Below are 22004 nucleotides of genomic sequence, written 5' to 3'. Positions count from 1 at the left end.
GTTATATACTTGACAAATACGATATCTGTGCAAATTGCCTAGTTAAGCACTTGATGTTTCATTCGTGGTAGTGGCCCCTGAAAACAAAACAAAAACTCAAGTAGTCTTGATCTGAAGAGCGTCCTGGAAAAAAAAAATCACAGGACTTTGTAAGTAGGGTTAGCGAACGTAGAATTGACAATGAAAACGCCAGAGGATCTTTTAACAAAAATTACTTAACCTACTATATTTGAAGGCGGGGTACGAGATATTTCAGTTTCTCGAAAAATACGTCATCCCACCCCAAAAAACCCATCCTGAATTATAAAAATAATAATAATAAAACAAAAGAAAGAGCATAAAACAAATTAGTGAACAAACTCAAACTATCAAAAAGGACTCGTAAGAGCGAAGCCATTGACCTTTATAGGTGTGAACGCTTTATTTTAGGTAAAATTATACTTTTATTTTCCCATTGGTGATTGTAGGTAATAGTACGTAAAGAAAAGCAGATTTATTGGCAATATATACGATTAATAACAGCTCATACATCGGTCGGTTTCTAAGCTATTTTTGCCACTAAAAATAAAATATTTTATTGTGGAGAAAAAAAATAAACAAAGTATTAAACATCAAAGCATATTTTTCAAATCCCCTTTTAAATAATGTTCTGAATCCCGAAGCCTACAGCTATTTGTCAAGTTGTTATTTGTTTTGTTTTTCTTTCCCAAGTCCACCAACATTAGCACTACAATCAATGGTAAAGCTTAAGGAGAGGCGCACATTTGAAACAAGCCCTAAAAATAAATCCGAAAACTACTTTGAACAATTATAAGCACTTATTAATATCCCAAAAGCCCATGACTTCACTTTGCCCGCCCCACCTCCTAATGGAGCAATATAAAGCAGATTATCTATGTTTCTGCTATATTTTATAATAGCGCGATTCTTTTCTTCTCGTCGATTGATTAATCACCATAAAATTACAAAGAAGAGGTGGGGGTAAAGTGAAACAATGTGCTTTTGGGTATAATATAAGTAATTATTTATAATTTTTTTTAGAGAAGCTTTCTTCATGGCAATTCCATTTATTTAGAATAAAAGTAGCTTCTAGCCATTGTACACAATATTAAGTGATTAAACATTCAAATTCCACTGATAATGTGCAGAGTTAAATATTTAAAAAAAGATGTGCATTTAGAATAGTTTACATTATGGGGTTCTTCAAAGGCATATGCTCGTGTTACATCAGGAATTAGACTGCAAGAAGGCAGAGGTAGCTATTCTTGACGGACATTTGTTGGAGTTGATGGTCCTGTTAGTTTCAATGACCAATGCGAGAGACTGCTAGTGTTAAACAGGATGGAAATTACCAAAATACGCATGCTTACATGAAAATCTTCTTCAACAAACAATAGGTAGAGCTGGAGCTTTGCAACCTCCCAAGAAATCCCCCACGAACAGTTTTTTCCTAAATCTGGCTTAAAACTCTAATCTGTAGAAGAATATTCCACTACAAAATGAAACCACCTTTATTATTTAACTAATTATTTTTATAAGCAATATGAAAATTACTGTATAGAAAAGGACCAAACTATTTGAAAAAAATAGTTTTGTTCTATAAAAAGATGGCACTCGTGACTTTGGCTTTCTGAAGAATCATCAGCTTCAACATAATTTTCGGCAGAGGGCATTCAAAGTAAAATACTCAATCCATGACTAACTTCTGAATTAGTTCATCACAGATTCAAAGAAAAAGTTATAGAAATGAGAAATTACTCCGAGATAGCGACCTCGATAAAAAAAGCTGAATTTTTGGTAACATGCAAACTGCTTTTCTACAGCCATTGATTATGCTGCCTTCATTTTTTTCTAGAACCTTCTAGCCAATGAGAACTGAACAGTGGATTCTGCAACATGCTAGAATTAATTAAGCCGAAAATTACTGCCCGAACCATATGCAAAATTCAAAGTTTGCCGAAGTCCTTCATGACCTCTTAATTCTGATTCATAGTTAATTCGTAGATTCATATTTATTTAAAGTCTGATTCATAGTTGTTTAGTAGGAATTTCTTTAACCGTAAGCCATGTATAATAATTGCCTTATTCAAATGCAAGTTTCAAATATTTTAAGTTTTCCAGTAAAGAAACTAGAAACCCAGATTTCTAAGTTCAATAAAAAAAAAAGTATATTCAGTGAGTAAATATTGTGAATAATTATTTCGTAAATTTGAGAAGTTATTTTACTGCGTAATTATCAACCGTAAAGTTTTGGTCAGGAAATATAAATGCACCCAGTCCAGACTCCTAGAGCAGATCGGAAATTTTTCTGAAACGACTCCCTGCCTTCTAATAAACAGCGAATTTTTAGGCCCAAGAATATAGATGTTCTGGGTCATTTACATTTGGACTGTTCTAAAGGTTGATTCCTTCTATCTTCTCTTGTCTACAGATATACCAGAAAACGATTATTTTAATATTGTACAGACTGAGCCCAGAGTTTAAAAGTGTTCTTTACGATTAAACATTTTATTCTCTCTAATACAACTTTGTATAAAAATCCATCACTGCTCATTTGCAAACTATAGGAAAATGCCTTAACCTGTCTTTCAGTTTACTGTCATGTAAAATTCAAATTTCATTTCACATTCAAAATAATTCTAATTCTCAGTATTAAAAATTCTTTAATTTCTGCACAATAAAAAGAAACGACATTTATTTTATTTCACCATCAGTGTCCAGATCGTTTATCTTTCTTTCTTAACGCTAGGAGGAACCTCAGCTAAACCCTTAACTTTAAGTCGCTCAGCAGTCTTAAGGAATGCTGGCAGCTGGTCTTGGGCTACATTCACTTCTCCAGCATACATAAATTCCAATATTGCTTGTAGATGGGCAAAGGGAACATCTTTAAGAATAATGATGGGGTGCTTAGAAGGATTTTCCTGCAATGAGAAACAATTATTTGCAAACTTTTTGAATGATCTAAGAACATAGGTGTACATTGTTGAACCTTAAGAGAAGAGACCCCAATTTCGTAGAGGGATGGGGCTTATGACGCTTTTAAGCCTTAATATACGTTATAGTGACATGCTGAAAAGTTTTAGGGGGAGGGACACTGCCCATGATTAACAATAGCAATCTAAGAAACAGCTTGGGAGAATGGAATGTAATAGTTATGCACAGCAAAGTTCTTAGGTGATTGATGGAACAACAAAAATACAAAGTAAAAAGCTGGAGCAAATTTGTAATACTAAATGCAACAAAAAGGACCCTATGTGCATGACACAGTGGCATGTTTCAATGGTCATTAGTCTGAAAATATAGTAAATCAGCTGACCAATCTGAATTGCAATTTATCTGTGGATTCTGTCTGGACTGACGATTTTATATCACAGTACTAATGCTGATCTCTAATGGTTGATAAAAACACAAATATCTGACCTGCACATAGGGGCTTGTAATAACCATGTGTATAAGATTTTACGTTTGGTGGGCTCTGGGACAAGTGTACGTAAGCCCCCCCCCCCTTCATCCCATTTCTATCTGCCTCTTATTTTACTCTCCACTTGAAAATCTGCCACAGTCACTTGTAATACTGAGTTTTTAAATTTGAAAAACAAAACTAGCTCATCCAGAGCCTAGCCATGGGATAACAGACCCAACACTCTGCTTCACCATGTCTCTATTTGACTACTACACCTTTGCTTTACTTTTTCCCTTATAAGCATACTAAGAATCCTTTATTACAGACCCTAAATATAATATTTTAGCTTATTTCTCTAATTCTGTTCTTTGTAAAGACAGATGATTCTGATAAAAAAAAAATGCAACTTTTAAGTAAGATCCAGATAGGTATACATTAAGAGACCTATACATCATACATTAGGGTAGCTAGTAAGGGTTTGAATTTTCAACGCCCTGTGAACTTGAATCTTGGATGTCTATGGCATCATTACCAGACAAATCTTTTCCTGGGAAGGATAGGCATATTTAGATTTTGAGCAGAATAATTCAATAATTTGCACATTACATGCATTATTGTCTTCTAAAAAGGGGCTACCTGTCCTGTCTGGCATCTCTGATGGAGATCCAGGGTTTTACTCAGTCTTATCCATTTATGATTGTATGCATTGATATAATGTAAATTGAAAACAAGTATATTTTTTGGCCTTTTCCACTTTTTAGGGAAGATTGCAAATAATCTCGGGGTGATGAGGGGTCCCTACCTCTATTCCCCCTGTATGCAGCCATGATAAAAGACATTAACTTTTGTCTTTTTAGTAATGTGTTAAAATCAATGTTAATTCTACAAGCGATTATGATTCAATGTGATAGCAATTCTTCATCTTTGAATAATTGTACTGACTCCAACTTTATTTCAGGGAAGACCCAAGTGTAAATGATTTTGCTTGCAGGTATTTTAAGGCTCTAAGACCACACACAACTTGCAGGTAATAATGTTTAAATGCCAGGCCTAAATCAATTAATCCACACATCCCAATCACCTAAGCAAATAAAAGACCATTAAAAAGGCAATTCAGCAAACATCTAGCAGTTACTAATCTGTGGCATAATTATCATGGGGATTGATAGGATATACTACCTCCTACCAAAGGACCACCTATTTTTCATCTTATACAATGTACCAGAAACTCGAATTAGCTTAAAAATATTGCAAGAAACTTCTTCTGATGAATATCAGTAACATTCAAATAAAAATATTTTCTTATGTGAAGTATGAACATGAGAATTTGTTCCTAAAATAATAGATTACAAGAGTGTTTCTGAGATCGTCATTATGCATCATAAGACTTTTTTTGTAAGCATTTTAAAAATATACCCTCAAAGCCTAATACATATCACCCCTCCAGGTAAAGTCTAAATATGCCATTGTTGCAGATTACACACTCACCTCTAGTAAAGCCTTGAAATATGGACTACACGCTGATAGGACCATTTTATGAGCTTTGCATGTTTGCCCTTCACAAGCAAGTGTCACATCTGTGAAACTTTTCTCATCTCTTAGGTGCTTGAATGAGGTAACAATATTTGACTGGAAATCATTCCATCTGAGGCAAAATTGTTGTTGTTCTTCAGCCATTCTAAAATTAAATATATTGAAAGTGAAGAGCTAAAGATAAAACAATTTATTTAAAAATCCCCCCCCCAAATTATACATTTTCTCATGCTTTCTACAATATCTGCACAAGGATGAGGAGGATCCGCCTACTATTCATCAAAAGATCTACTCTCTGGGAAACCTTTTCTTAAATCTTTGACCCACTTCCCTTTTGAGAAACCATACATGCCCCCACATGTCAAGTGCATACATTATTAATCTCCCTTTTTACATTGCTTACTCAAAAGAGTCTCTTTCCTTTCTAATCCAGTGTTTTGAAATGAATTTTACGTGAATTGAATTTTACCCCATATTTTTTCTTTTTTCTTCATGTACTTCAGTTTGAAATATTTGTACATTGACATATTTGGAAATCAGATACTTTCAGATAAATAATTAATTTCTTTAAAAAATTTCCCCATCTCCCCACCCTCCTAATTGTGTTTATGTAGCCAAAATTAATAAATAATAAAATAGACCTTTTCAAAATTCTAGAATCTTTGAAAAGAGGTATTTAAAAATCCTAAACAACCAAGAAATAGATGGTGTTATATATTCAAAATAGAGGGACATAGGAAAAATTAACATTTGATAGCCATATCATTTAAAATAAAACGAAAACACAGAAAAACAAATACGAGTTAAAGCAGATGCAACTGAAGAATGGGCAGCTGGAAGACTGTTGGAAATGGGAAGTACAGGAAAAGATAAATGTATCTTAACTGACAATCAAGCATGCCTAAGGGCTCTTCAGAATGTAAACATCTGGCAAAATAGAGAATTGGAGTGCTATGAAGCCCTGAATAGCTCGGTATCCAAAGGAAACCAAACTACCCTAATGTGGGTCCCAGGGCACTCTGGAATAAAGGGTAATGATATGACAGATGAAGCAGCTAAGGCTGGGACATCACTGAAATATTATGGTCCATAACCTTACATTCCAATTTCTCAGAGTTGCTGGAAGGCAGCAGTGAGAGGTTGGAGCAATGACAGAGCATAAAAAATTTGGCATAGGAAGATGGGGTGTAAGGATGTGAAGGAATTACTCCCGAAATTCAACCCCACCCTGACTAAACAATTTCTACAACTGAAAAGGTCTGAGACAAGAATGGCTACAGAAGCCCTAACAGGAATTGGAAATTTTGGGAAACATTTTTCCCAAATGGGGAGGGGGCAATCTTCATTATACCAAAAATGCGAGATGGCCACTGTGAAAACAGGAAGGCATCTGATAAAAGAACATCCAGCTAGGAATAGCTACCAGCTTGAGATATTTCATAATGTTATTGTTAAGCTGGAGAACATAGTAAGGGAAGTAGAAGTCTGACAGCTGACAAGATATACGGTAAGGGTAGGGTGGCTGAACCCATTATTGATCCCCCTAACCATTAATAGAGCTTAGTTTGGGGGGGGGGGGGTGTAGAGGCAATGGGCATTGAAGGACTTGGCCAACTGATAGTGGGTCCACTTATCCTAATAATAATAATAATAATAATAAAGAAGCAACTGAGAATATCTGTTTAATACACATTGTATGCATAGTTGCATACTATAAAGTAATAATTTTCTTATTATAGTGCTTCCTTTGAAAGAGGGTAAAGAAAAGAATGTTACCCTAATTTTCTGAAAGAGATACAGAATCATTCAAATAAATACACTAATTATCAACTGACTGATACAAAAAGAGTATGAATTACATGACTATAAAAATGAGATACACAAATTAATTTTGTACATACCTTTATACATTAGATACAGATAAATGCAAAAAAAAATTAAGATAAGACTAATTAACATCTGGCTGGTGTGTAATATGTTTACAAAGCTGAGCAATGCTGAGAAAAAAAAAATGCAGTTTCTCTGATGGCTTTGGATAGTCATTTTACAATGAATTATGCTAGATACACAGTCCTATTATGCTGAATATTGCCCAACTATGGCATACCAGAGTGCACACCACAAAAACTCCACATTCTCTATATGTGCACCAGTATCTAGGTACAAAAAAAATCACTGAATGGCTCAGGTTACAATGAATGTAACCTTTACTATTTAGGTTTAGATTATTTCCAGAAATCTGATATAATTGCATGCCATGCAATATCCATTCTCTAATTACAGATAAAAGATTATTAGCAAATTGTTCGACACCAGAACTACAAATATATCTTTTCAAATCTCTTTCAACACCCTCAGAGTGGAGCCAGCGTTTACCCCCCGCCCCCCCGAAAATCCCCTGGATGGAAAACTACCACACGAAAAAATTGAGGAGCCAAAGAGAAAACAAAATAGGTACCTCAAAATGTCAATCAGATGCCCTAAGGGGTAACAAAAGGACCCAACATCTGAACACTTTTAGGATAGGGGCTGGTTAGTCTCCAATCACTTTCGACTTAAGAAAACGACTAGAACTCTCAATTTTTGATTGAATGAGCATACTTCCAAAGTTTCTATGGCCATGAGGCTGAGGTCGGGACAAGGGAGGGGCAGTCCCCCTTCTATTTGGAATAAATTCCGCTCGTTTTGGGGTTTAATGTTACTCTTTACTTACATAATAACAGCATAGACCAAAAATATTCCCAGAAATCAAGAGAGATTAAATATGAATTTCTAACCCCCTCCCCCTCCTTAGAACTAATTCTGTATTTATCTGAAGGCTCAATGAGGGGTGGAAATGTTTGACCGACTTGTAAAAAACGTAAAATATTTGTCCGAGTTGTATAAAAACACATTTTTGATGCATTTTTAAAGTTTTTTTTGTAGCCCTGCTCCCCCAAAAACCAAACATAAGTCCTGGATACAGCCCTGGGAATTATATATCAATTTAAAACTCCACCCTTCCCTTGTTTCCCCCTTAGAACTAATTCCGTATTTATCTGAAGGCTCAAATTGAGTTGGGATGCTTTGGCATTAAAATACACCCTTTGAGACATGATCCTCCCTCCCTGGCTACAGAACAATCAGAGAACCCCATTGAAAAGGTTTAAAGCTCTTAAATACAAATGTTTGGAATTGTGTATTTTTTCTAAAGAATGATCTCAAAAAAAAAAAAAATCCATTTATTAGGGGGGCTACCTCCTCCTCGAAAACCCTACTATTTATGCTGAAGTTAAATTTTTGTCAAAATTCTTTAAAAACCGACTGCTGGAACACAAGGGCCATTGAATAAGAATTTTTAAAAATAAAATTTTTTTAAGAGACTGTTGTCAGTAACAACTCATTCAGTAGCAACTGGTTCAAAAGCAGGCTAAACCTTAAAAAGGGCAGGGAACTTTCGATGTCCAATTGAATGAGCCCCCTCCAAAGTTTATTCAACCACCCTTCCCATAAAAGCTTTATATCTCAACAATGGGCAGCTTGCATAACTTACAGCCCCTGCCCTTGGGGCTGAAGGGGGTGAGAGGTGTCAAACCTGGATGCATGATTATTTTACCTTTGGACTATTTTCAACAAAATGGCAATCTCAAAATTTTGATCAGATGTGTCTGAGGAAAAAAACAGTGGGGCTGGTGGCTTGTTACCCTCCAATCACTTTTGACTTATAAAAAGGGCAATAGAACTTTTAATTTGCAATTGAATGAGCCCCGCCGAAGTTTATATGACCATCCCCTTCCATATGAGGTGCCTATGGGAATAAATAAGTAAATATTAACACATTGAACCCTTACCGCTCTTTATTACAGGCAACACTTCAGGATTGCCTATGACATAAACAGGTGAGTAGAACTGTCCATTTCCCTTCTAATGAACATCCAGAATTATCCAGGGTAATAGGGGGGGGGGGGTAAATGCTTAGAGCCCCTCAAAGACTCAAAGATCCACTGCCCATGAATAAGACAGACCCTGTTGTATTTTCTCTTGCCTGTCTTGGCCTCATGAATTTCAAATATTTTTCCAGGGCCTCAAAATTTCCAGCTTTTTCTTTCATGACATCAAGACAGACATCTCTCAAGAAATTATACTAGTCAATTGCTGTTGGTCCAGAAATGTTCACTTTTTCTTGCACAAATTCTATTGTTAGCTCGTCAAATTTGAATTCCTACACCAGGTCCCTTCTTTTAAGTAAATGAGTTCTTATAATGTTTATTATTATAATTTGATTCTTTGCTCAGCATTTCAAGCTTCTAATCTTTTATTCAAGAGGCTTGTTTGTCATAGGCACAATAGGAAGCACAATGAACAATATGAGCAATGACTTCATGTTTTGGAATCATCCAACAATATCTATATGTTCAATTAAAACAGACAGAGGGACAATACTTCATTAGCACACATTATAAATTATGTTGTTGAATCCATGGACTATTTGGTTTTTCACTTGATAATCAATTTACAAAAATTTTGTAAACTATTGTAAAAACAACAATGAGTTCACTATAGATGGTACATTAATCAAACAACAACTTATTTAAAAAAAGACTCATGCTACATTTCAGTAACCTATACAATGAAAAATGGTAATTTGTTGGGAAACCCTAGGAAAACTTCAATTAAAGAAAATAAAAGTATAGGAGGGAAATGATTAGGTATTTTAGATTGCCTGAAAATAGTTTTCAGAATTTCATAGGGTGTCCATACTAAGAGAGGATATCCTTAAAAATTACATAACAAAGTGTCCAGTGTTTTATTTAGTGTTTGAACACAATAATCCTTTGACTAAAGTGCCTGCAGGTAATAGCCTTTGTAGCCCATTTGGTCTGCCAAAGGTATATTAGGTTACCTTGTATTTTCTGGAATTTTACAAGATTGTATAGTAAATTATGTTGCATGGGTTTTTCTTAGGAAAATACTATAATAATATAAGAGCAGTACCATTCAACTCCCCAATCAACACTATTTCCATCATAGGCAGCACAATAGCACTGCCTAAGTAAAGAACTATGTTGGCACAATGTATTATTTATTTTTTGGTTTTTGTTTAGACCAGGGCACTTTGTATCAAAAGAGCTGTCAAAGAAACTTCAAAAAGGGCTCATTCGATTGGAAATTGAAGGAGCTAGTGCCCTTTTTAATAGTCAAAAGTGATTGGAGGGCAACTAACCCCTCTCCCACACCCACCATTTCCCCAAAAATATTCAATCAAAATTGTGAGACGGCCATTTTGTTCAACATAGTTGAAGGGTCTGGAAATTACGTATTTGAGGATGAAAACCCCCCTACAGCCATCAGGGCAAGGATTATAAGTTATGCCCTGGAGGCATAAGGATTTTTATAGAAAGCATTGTTGTAGAAACTTCAAAAAGGGTTCATTTGATTGGAAATTGAGAGGGCTAGTGCCCTTTTTACTAGTCGAAAGTGATTGGAGGGCAACTAACCCCCTCCCACACCCACCATTTCCCCAAACACTTCCAATCAAAATTTTGAAATAGCCATTTTGTTCAACATAGTTGAAAGGTCCAGAAATTATATCTTTGAGAATGACAAACCCTCCATAGCCCCCAGGGCAAAGGTTGTAAGTTATGCCCTGGGGGCATATAAGGCTTTTTATAGAAAGCGTTGTTGTAGAAACTTCAAAAAGGGTTCATTGGATTGGAAATTGAGAGGGCTAGTGCCCTTATTAATAGTCAAGTGATTAGAGGGCAAACGCCCCCCCCCACACGCCCTTTGTTTCCCCAAACACTTCCAAACAATGTTAGCATAATGTATTATTTATTTTTTGGTTTTTGTTTAGACTAGGGCACTTTGTATCAAAAGAGCTGTCATAGAAACCCCATAAAGTGCTCATTTGATCGGAAATTGAAGGGGCTAGTGCCCTTTTTAATAGTCAAAAGTGGGTGAAGAGCAACTAACCCCCTCCCATGCCCACCATTTCCCCAAAAATATTCAGTCAAAATTCTTAGATAGCCATTTTGTTCTACGTAGTTGAAAGGTCCAGGAAATTATGTCTTTGAGGATGACAACCCCCTACAGCCAAGGGTTGTAAGGGCTTCTCCAAGGGTTGTAAGGGCTGTAAGGGTTGTAAATCCAAGGGTTGTAAGGGCATCTCAGGGCAAGGGTTGTAAGTTATGCCCTGGAGACAATATAAGGTTTTTTTTTATAGAAAGCGTTGTTGTAGAAACTTGCAAAACAGGCTCATTCAATTGGAAACTGAGAGGACTAGTACCCTTTTTACTGGTCAAAAGTGATTAGAGGGCAACTAACTCCCCTCCCACACCCACCATTTCCCCAAACACTTCCAATCAAAATTTTGAGATAGCCATTTTGTTCAACATAGTTGAAAGGTCTGGAAATAATGTCTTTGAGGATGACAACCCCCCCCCCCACAGCCCTCAGGACAAAAGGTTGTAAGTTATGCCCTGGGGGCATATAAGGTTTTTTATAGAAAGCGTTGTTGCAGAAACTTCAAAAAGAGCCCATTTGATTGGAAATTGAGAGGACTAGTGCCCTTTCTATTAGTCAAAAGTGTTCAGAGGGCAAATGACCCCCCTCCCCACGCCCATCTTTTCCCCAAACCCTTCCAATCGAAATTTTGAGATAGCCGTTTTGTTCAATGTATTTGAAAGGTCTGGAAATTATGTCTTTGAGGATGACAACCCCCCATAGCCCTCAGGGCAAGGGTTATATGTTATGCCCTTGGGGCATATAAGGTTTTTTATAGAACGCGTTGTCGTGGAAACTTCAAAAATGGCTCATTCGATTGGAAATTGAAATGGCCAGTGCCCTTTTTAATAGTCAAAATTGATTGGAAGGCAACTAGCCCCCCCCCCACGCCCAGGGGGCATATAAGGTTTTTTTTATAGCAAGTGTGGTCGTATAAACTTTGGAGGCAGTTCATTGGCTATAGTGCTCCTTTTAATAGGCAAATGTTTCGGTTGTCAGCTACTCCCCCCCCCAAACACACGTCGGAGGATCCCGAACGGCATCTGTTAGAAATTTTTTGACTGCATTTTTCTTATGAATAGCATAAATTTAATGTAACAATGAGGTTAGGGGTGAAACAAACCACAGAGCCTAGGAGCAAGGGCTTTAAGTCACGCCTAGGGGGTGTTTAAGGTTTTTATGGAGGGGGTGGTTGTATAAACTTTAGAGGAGGCTCATTTGGTTTTAAGAGTCAAAAGTGATAGAGGGCAGCTAGCCCTCCCCCCCCAACTGCCCCTCTTCAACAAACAAATCAGATTAAAATTGTGAGATAGCATTTTTGCTCAAAATAATCCAAAGAACTAAAACAATGACTATGGTTGACAAAACCCCCCAGTGCTCTGGGGATAGAGTTGTAATTCATGGCCTCAGGCAGGGTTGCCACCGCTGGTGGTTCATCACCAAATTTGGTGATTTTTTGGTAATCTGGATTTTTTTGTGATTTTACCTAAAATTTGGTAACCATCATAAGATTTGCTGATTTTACTATGGTTGTGTTCCAGCTTTTGAACATAGTGAGGCAAATTCTGATGAAAATACTATTCAACAGACTGGCATAGCAAATTTATTGCATATCAAAATAGCCGATCAGAGGAGACGAGTATAAACCATGCCATCTATATTAACAAAGAAGAAAACTGAAAGGAAATATAATAAAGAACAGTTGCAGGATCTACAACACATTGTTCCTTTTTAAGTTTTCTGCAGGTGCAGATTTATTTTAGCCTATATTCACATCCTAGATAATTTCGGAGACCACACTGCCTTTCCATGACGATAAATAAAAGTTCAAATAGGGATAATTTCCTTTTAATAGACAGTGATGATGATAATAGTGATAGAAATTCACAAAAATACCAGATATTTCGGTCACAAATACAGTGACCGTCATCAGTAGTAAAACTAAACTAAAACAATTTAAAACAAAAGTTTATATACTAAATCAAATAACACTAAGTCTGAAGATTTTACTTCAGCCCTTTCAGAATATATTTTTAATTTTCTAGACCATTTTATTTTGTTCGAGAATGTCTCTTTGATTTCTCGGGATCGGGGCTTAAAGCAATTTTTTCGTGATACTTTTGAAATAAAGAAAATATTATTCAAGAATATTGCTCTGTATTAGAACAAAGGTGAATTAGGGTTGGATTCTATCTATGATAATTTATTAAAATCTGACACAGTAAAGTTTAATTCACCCATTGTAGTTGACTTTTGTCCAAATTCTATATCATTGAACGATACTGAACCTAATCCAAGAAGGTCAAAGAGAATAGCTCCCGCCTTTGCTTTGAAAAGAATTAGAGATTTAAACAATATGTAGTGTTATTTGATTTAGTATATAAACTTTTGTTTTAAATTGTTTTAGTTTAGTTTTACTACTGATGACGGTCACTGTATATGTGACCGAAATATCCGGTATTTTTGTGAATTTCTATCACTGTTATCATCATCACTGTCTATTAAAAGGATTTTATACCTATTTGAACTTTTATTTATATTCACATCCTAACATCTAAGTAGGTAGGTTATAAACATATTTCTAGTCTTCAACTACTATAATGAGCAGAGATGAGCTATACTCTGGATGAGGTATAATTCCAGCTAAGGGACTTTTTAGTATCTTGGAAAATAGTTGCACTAGGAGAGTCAAACTTTCAGGAATTAACTCAGACCCTAAATTGTGCCCTGGGGAGGTGTTTTCTAGCTCCCATTTCAAGTTCATTACTGTATTATTTGTCTGATTTAACAATCTTCACTGTATTTAGAAGGCCCGGACTTCCAATTGAAAATAGAAATACTTATTCCTAACCCTAAATCTAAAATACTTGTTGAGGGTAGAGTGAAAAGTAAGTTAATTGAAGCTCAGGAAATTATAAAGATACCCTGCTGCTAAACAAAGAATTAGTCAGGTTAAGAGAAAACTATTTAAAAGTCTAATAAAGCATTCTATCCCAGTCCTGTTTATTGTTCCTACTAAAAGCACAAATTTGCATGAACAGCTTGGTGAGAATTCTGCAAGTGAGGCTGTTGAAGAAGTGATGCATTCTGTAGAAAAATATTCCTTTGAAAAAATCAGTAAATGCAACATTTGTTCAGACGTTTGTGATGTAGGATACATCTGTTGTAAAGAGTTATGGTACAAACATTACATCCCCATCTATTTTGTCATAAGAGGACAGTCAAGAAACTCAGGCTGTGATGCAGTTAAATCAGATACTGGAGAAAATTATAATAGTGTTAATGATACTAACTCTTTTGATGAGTCATATAGTTCATTTAAGGCTCCTCCAGGGACTGCCACTCTGCCACTGACTTGCAGAGCAAGACACATGGATGAGGAAACCAGTTGCAGTGAAAGTTAAAAAGTAAATTTAGCAGTCATACAAAAAGAAAAAGACAAACCTTCTGTTCACCTTATGGCCTTGGCAAGGACAAATACAACTGCAATAATAAAAAATGTAATAGCTTGAAAAGCAAGTAAATATGAGATAGTTGTAGTATTGAAAGTGACCAAGATCTCAATCATCATTGATGAATCAACAGACAGAAGAACAACGAAATTTCTTGTAATAATTGTGTGCTATTATTCTCTGAAAGAGCAGAAACCAGTTGAGCAGTTTTTTCAATGTCAGTTGTTTTTGATGTAACAGCTAAAGGGTTGAAGAGCTTAATTGCAGATGAATTCAGTAAAATAAGAAAAACATACCACTGATAATCATTGCTACCTTTGCTTTGGACAATGCAAGTATAATGCTAGGATCCAAAAAGGGCTTAGCAAAGTCTATGAAGGATGACTTTCCACGGGTTACAACTATTGGTTGTATCTGCTATTTGTTTACCCTTTGCTCAGCTGCTTCATGTGATGTCTCAGACCCATGTGTTTTGCAGTTCAGTCATGACATTTTTTAGTTTCATCATGCTTAGCCCAAAACGGAAAATGGAATTTAGACAGTGCCAAACATATCCTGATATAGCTGAGCACTGTCTGATTTACCCTAGCAAAATTAGATGGCTGGCAATGGAGAGTGCGGTTTAACGTCTTCTGGAGCAATATGGGACACTTAACCCTTATTTTCAATCTTTATCTTGCAGGCAATATGCCATCCAGTAATGCCCTTTATAATGCACTAATAAGCAATGAATTTAAATTACATTATGTGTTCCTTGGTTAAATTCTAAAAGTGGTTAACCGACTTAATGTAGAGTTTCAGAGTAAAGAGGTGCAAGTTCATTTACTTCTTAATTAATTGAAAAAAGCTTTCCGAAAAACAAGTTTTTCAAAGAAAAGTAAAGGCCATTTTAAACTTAAGCTCAGCAGAAACAAATCCCTTTTAAAATTCAAACTCAAAACGACCAGAAATTACTATTAGAGAATAAAAGAAACCCAAAACGAACAGAAATTAAATAAAGAATCATAGCAAAAACATACAACAAGTAATAATATAAATGAATAAATGGATCTTAAAGCGAGTAATGTTTAGATTGAATATGAAAATCAAGGTTAAGACGAAAAAAATATGTTCCTATTGAAGTACAAATGAAACTTAAAACGAACAGAAATTAAACAAACAATCAATACAAACAAACATACAATAGATATTAATATAAATTAATAAATAAATCTTAAAACGAGTGAAACTTAAGTTGAATATGCAAATCAAGCTTGAAACAAACAAAAATCACCACAAACAAGAGTTTGGGTATGACCTCCTTCTCTCAAAGTAAAAGTCTAAAGCCTACTGCGTTATTGGTGCTTTACTGGAAACTAGTTTTATGACAAATATTTTCTTTTGTACTTAATATGGAAAATAAACATTAAAATTATAGTAACATTTTGAACTGATGAGCTTTCAGCAATTAATATCATTATACATCAAATATTCAGTTTAATGTACTAGCTCTTTCCAAAGTTGTTCAAGACGAATATAGTTTCGCTACAAACAAGAGTTTGGATACTGTCCCTTTCCTTAACTGTAAGTAAAAACCAAAAGCCTACTGCGTCATTGGCGCTTTTTAATGTTGTTAAAGACAAATATAGTTTCACTACAAACAAGTGTTTGGATACTGCCTCCTTTCCCAACTATAAATAAAAACCAAAAGCCTACTGCGTCATTGGTGCTTAACTGAAAACAGACTACATTACAAATATTTTCTATTCCAGTTCTTACAGTATTGAAAATAAAAATACAAATACAGTTACATAAATTCTTTAACTGATGGATCGATCAATATTTAATATCGTTAAACATTAAATATTTAGTTTGATGTCGTTTATACTTTCCAAGACTGTTTAAGACGCATATTAGTTTTCAGCAAAGCACCAATGACGCAGCAGGTTTTTCACTTTTACAGTGAGAGAAGGAGGTCATACCCAAAATCTTGTTTGTGGTGTTTTTTGTTTGTTTCAAGCTTAATTTGCATATTCAATTTAAGTTTCACTCGTTTTGAGATTCATTTATTAATTTTCATTAATATCTATTGTATGTTTGTTTGCATTGATTGTTTATTTAATTTTTGTTCGTTTTAAGTTTAATTTGTACTTCAATAGGAAAATATTTCTTTCGTCTTAAGCTTGATTTTTATATTCAATCTAAGCATTACTCGCTTTAAGATCTATTTATTCATTTATATTATTGCTTGTTGTATGTTTTTGCTATGATTCTTTATTTAATTTCTGTTCGTTTTGGGTTTCATTTATTCTTTAATAGTAATTTCTGTTCGTTTTGAGTATTAATTTTCAAATTCATTTGTATATGCTGAGCTTAACTTTAAAATTGCCATTCATTTTCTTTGAAAACTTGTTTCTCGGAAAGTTTTTTTTTAATTTAATTTTTGTTAGTTTTTGATTGCAACAAATTTCACGTTTATAAAAATTCCTTATTTCAAAATCAAACTTAAAAAAAAATAATCAAATATTCATCAAAGTATGAAAGCTGATATCAGAGTAGCAATATCCAAGCTAATTAATTGGCTTGTGTAAACCTCGGAGTATCTATCATCTGACGTTTCAAATATTTTTAACAAAATTGCTATCTCAAAATTTTTATGGGATGGGTTTGGGGAAAAAGGGCGTGGGAGGACTAGATTAAGCTTCGGTCTCTTTTGACTCAGGCACGTACGCAGGAATTTGTTTCGGGGGAGGGGCACAAATCCTTTAAACCCATCATTCTGTGAGAAAAATCAGAAAATTATGGGAAAATGAAAAAATCATGAGATTTCGTGGGGCGGGGTAGGCGGGCCCGGAGGCCCCCCCCCCCCCTGCGTACGTCCTTGCCCGAGAGTATAACTTACAACGCCCATCCCTGGGCCCTGGGGGGTTGTGTTGACCCTGGAGTTTTAATATCTGATGGTTGAACTGTTTTTAACAAAATGGTCACATGAAATTTTTATCGGATGGGTTTATCCATCCGATACACCCAAAGACGTGGGGGGTGGGAGGGGCAAGTTGCCCTCCGATCTTTTTTCACTCTGAGAAAATGAACTACAACTTTTAATTTCCATTCAAATGAACCCTCTCTGAAGTTTATACAAGCATACCTTCCATAAGAACCATATATACCCCTAGAACAATACTTACCATGCCTGCCCTGGCCCTGGGGGGGGGGGTTGTGTCAACATAGGAGTATTTCTTAACCTACCTTTGAACTATTTTTAACAATATGGCCATACATAAAGCAGTTTTTGTTATATGATCTTTGAACTATTTTTAACCAAATGGCTACCCCAAATTTTTATCAGGTGTATTTGGGGGAAAAGGGCTTGGGGGGGGGGCTAGTTGCCCTCCGATCACTTTTGACCCTTAAAAAAGGCATCAGAACTCTCGATTTAAAGTCGAACAATCCCCATTTTAAGTTTCTACTACAACCCCTTCTATATGAATTGCCTCTGGGAAAAAAATAAATGGAGTATGGGGGGGGGGGCTAGCTGCCCTCCAATCACTTTTGACTCTTAAAAAGTGAATTACAACTTTCAATTTCCAATCAAATGAGCCCTCTAGGAATTTTATACGAGCATCACTTCCATGACAATCAGATATACCCCCATAGAAAAATTTATAATATCTACCGTCGGCCCCTGAGGGGCTTTGTTGACGCTAAAGTTTTTTGTTATCAGAACTTTGAACTATTTTTAACAAAATGCCTACCTCGATATTTTTACCTGATGCAGTTAGGGCGTGAAGGAGGGGGGGGGCTAGTTGCCCTCCGATCTCTTTTAACTCTTAAAGGGTGAACAAGAACTTTAAAATTCCAATCAAACGAGCCCTCTCCAAAGTTTACACGAGCATCCCTTCCATAAGAAATATATATATACCCCTAGAGCATTACTCATAACGCCTGCCTCCAGGCCCTGGCGGGTTCTGTCAACACAGGAATTTTTCTTATCTGACCTTTGAACTATTTTTAATGAAATGTCTATTATAAAATTTATTGGATGGGCTTGGGAAAAAAGGGTGTATGTGCGGGGGGGGGGCTAGTTGCCCTCTGATATCTTTTGACTCTTCAAAATTGAACTAGAACTTTCAATTTCCAATCAAATGAGCTCCCTCTGAAGTTTATACAAGCATCCCTTTCACAAGAACCATATACACCCCCAGGACAACACTTACAATACATATCCCCCGGGCTCTGGGGGGAGTTTTTATTATCTAATTTTTGAAGAATTTCCAAAACACTGGCTATCTCAAAATTTGTAGCAGACGGTTAACTCTCTTGACTCTTAAAAAGTGAACTAGAACTTTCAATTTCCATTCAAATGGGTCCTCTATGAAGTTTATACAAGCATCCTTTTCATAAGAACCATACATGCCCTTAGGTTATAACTTAGAACGCCTTCCCCTGTGCCCTGGGGGTTCTATTGACACCGACTTTTTCTTATTCGACCTTTGAACTATTTTTAACAAAATATCTATCTCAAATTTTCATCAGATGGGCTTTGAAAAAGAAGGCGTGGGGGGGGAGCTAGCTGCCCTCGGATCTCTTTTGACTATTAAAAAGTGAGCTCGAACTTCCAATATCCCTCTCTGAAGTTTATATGAGCATCCCTTCCATACAAACAATATATGCCCAGGGCATAACTTACAACGCCTGTCCCTGGGCCCTGGGGGGTTATGATGACACTTGAATTTTTGTTATCTGACTTTTGAGCAATTTTTAACTTAATGGCTTTCTCAAATTTTTATTGAATGCATTTGGGGAAAAGGGGGGTGGGGGGGGCTAGTTGCCCTCCAATCTCTTTTGACTCTAAAAAAATGAACTAGAACTTTCAATTTCCATTCAGATGAGCCCTCTTTGAAATTAATACAAGCATCCCTTCCATAAGACCCATATATGCCCCCAGGGCATAACTTACAACGCCTGCCCCAGGACAAAACTTACAATGCCTATCCCCCGGGCTCTGGGGGGAGTTTTTGTTATCTAATTTTTGAAGAATTTTCAAATCACTGGCTATCTCAAATTTTGTAGCAGACAGTTAACTCTCTTGACTCTTAAAAAGTGAACTAGAACTTTCAATTTCCATTCAAATGGGTCCTCTATGAAGTTTATACGAGCATCCCTTTCATAAGAACCATACATGCCCTTAGGTTATAAGTTAGAACGCCTTCCCCTGTGCCCTTGGGGGTTCTATTGACACCGGATTTTTTCTTATCCGACCTTTGAACTATTTTTAACAAGATATCTATCTCAAAATTTTCATCAGATGGGCTTTGAAAAAGAAGGCGTGGGGGGGGGCTAGCTGCCCTCGGATCTCTTTTGACTATTAAAAAGTGATCTCAAGCTTTCAGTTTCCAATCAAATGAGCACTCTCTGAAGTTTATACGAGCATCCCTTTCATAAGAACCATATATACCCCAGGGCAAAAGTTACAACGCCTGTCCCTGGGCCCTGGGGGATTGTGATGACACCTGAGTTTTTGTTATGTGACTTTTGAGCAATTTTAAACTTAATGGCTTTCTCAAATTTTTATTGGATGCATTGGGGGGAAAAGTGGGGTGGGGGCTAGTTGCCCTCCAATCTCTTTTGACTTTCAAAAAATGAACTAGAACTTTCAATTTCCATTCAGATGAGCCCTCTTTGAAATTAATACAAGCATCCCTTCCATAAGACCCATATATGCCCCCAGGGCATAACTTACAACGCCTGCCCCTGTGCCTTGGGGGGTTGTGTTGACAACAGAATTTTTGTTATATTATCTTTGAACTATTTTTAACAAAATAGCTATCTTAAAATTTTTATTGGATGCATTTGTGAAAAAAAGGCTCTGGGGGGGAGCTGGTTATCCTCCGATGTGTTTCTACTCTTAAAAAGTAAACTAGAGCTTTCAATGTCTAGTCAAATAGAGTTTTCGTGAAGTTGATATGACAATTCCTTTCATAAGACTAAAATTTGCCCCTAGGGCATTGCTTGCAACCTTTGCCCTGAAGACTGCGGTGGAAGTGTCCTGCTCAAATATATAATTTCCAGAACTTTCAACTAACTTGAACAAAATGGCTATATCAAAATTTTGATTGGATGTGTTTGGGGAAATGGTGGGCGTGGAAGGGGTGTCAGTTGCCTTAGAACCACTTTCGACTATTAAAAAGGGAACTAGCCATTTAAAATTCCAATCAAATGAGCTCCTTCTGAAGTTTCTACAACAACGTTGTCTATACAAAACCTCATATGCCCCCAGGTTATATCTTACAACCCTTGCCCTGAGGGCTGTGGGGGAATTGTCATCCTCAAAGACCTAATTTCCAGAACTTAAAACTACACTGAACAAAATGGCTATCTCAAAATTTTGATTGGATGTGTTTGAGGGAATTATGGGCGTGGGGGCTAGTTGCGATCCAATCACTTTTGACTATTAAAAAGGGCACTAGCCCTTTGAATTTCCAATTGAATGAGCCTGTTTTGAAGTTTCTACGACAACACCTTCTATAAAAACCTTATATACCCCCAGGGCATAACTTAAAACCCTTGCCCTGAGGGTTGTGGGGGAGTGTTCTTCTCAAAAATATATTTCCTATCTGGAAATCAACTATACTGAACAAAATCGCTATCTCAAAATTTTGATTGGATGTGTTTGGGGTAATGATGGGTGTGTGGGGGGGGCTATTTGCCCTCCAATCACTTTCAACTATTAAAAAGGGCACTAGCCCTGTGAATTTCCAATCAAATGAACCTTTTTTTTCAAGTTCCTATGACAACGCTTTCTATAAAAACCTTATAAGCCCCCAGGGCATAACTTAAAACCCTTGCTCTGAGGGTTGTGGGGGAGTGTCCTCCTCAAAAAAATATTTTCAATCTGGAAATCAACTATGCTGAGCAAAATGGCTATCACAAAATTTAGATTGGATGTGTTTGGGAGAATGATGGGCAGGGGGGGGGGGGCTAGTTGCCCTCCAATCACTTTCGAATCTTAAAAAGGGCACTAGAACTCTCGATTTCGAATCGAATGAGCCCCCTTTGAAGTTTCTACGACGACCTCTTCCATATGAAGTGCCTCTGGGAAAAAAAAAAAATAATAATAATGAAACATTGGAGCCATATGGCCTTTACTATAGGCAATGCTATAGCGTTGCCTCTGATAAGGTGAAAAGCTGCTTGAAGAAAGATAATCGCAAATTTCATCAAAGCAGATGTTTTGGCTCACACTAGCGCATTTGCTATAGACGTTAAGGACACCCTAGACAGTCAATCATTTTGATCAAAAGCTTCGGTCAATCAATTGATTAAAGCCTGACTGACCATCTAAGAACCAATTGAGTCATTCAAACTTTCTATCAATCACCATCAACATTTGACTCAAGTGTCAAACAGATTCCTAGATGGTCAATCATGCTTTAATAAATTGATTGATGGAAGCTTTTTATCAAAATGATTGACCATCTAGAGTGTCCTTTACAAAGCCTGATAATCTGCAAATTGGAGTAAATTTCTTAAGTGGATACTAGTAAGATGGGAAAAAATATTGAACAATGTGTTGTTTAAATTAGTCACTTTCTATTAAAAGCTATGTTTGCAAATTAAATCACAAATCAACACCTGTGATCCTCTTCTGAATC

The 22004-nt window shown here is 36.2% G+C and overlaps 1 protein-coding gene across 1 annotated transcript in view; it reads right to left on the bottom strand.

Annotated features, from left to right (window-relative positions):
* Nucleotides 1–2643: 2643 nt before the first annotated feature.
* Nucleotides 2644–22004, bottom strand: part of lolal (longitudinals lacking protein-like) — a 33321-nt gene continuing 13960 nt past the window's right edge. The window contains exons 2-3 of the mRNA XM_089096612.1: nt 4892–5081; nt 2644–2921 (exon numbers count right to left, since the gene is read on the bottom strand). Coding sequence (XP_088952738.1) covers nt 2727–2921; nt 4892–5080 — 384 coding nt within the window. The 5' untranslated portion in view covers nt 5081 and the 3' untranslated portion in view covers nt 2644–2726. The remainder of the gene's footprint in view (nt 2922–4891; nt 5082–22004) is intronic.

The sequence above is a fragment of the Artemia sp. Qi Xiang Cuo genome, chromosome 11 (genome assembly GCF_049724085.1).
Source record: "Artemia sp. Qi Xiang Cuo chromosome 11, ASM4972408v1, whole genome shotgun sequence".
Lineage (NCBI taxonomy): Eukaryota > Metazoa > Arthropoda > Branchiopoda > Anostraca > Artemiidae > Artemia > Artemia sp. Qi Xiang Cuo.
This window is presented reverse-complemented; position numbering and strand designations above follow the sequence as displayed.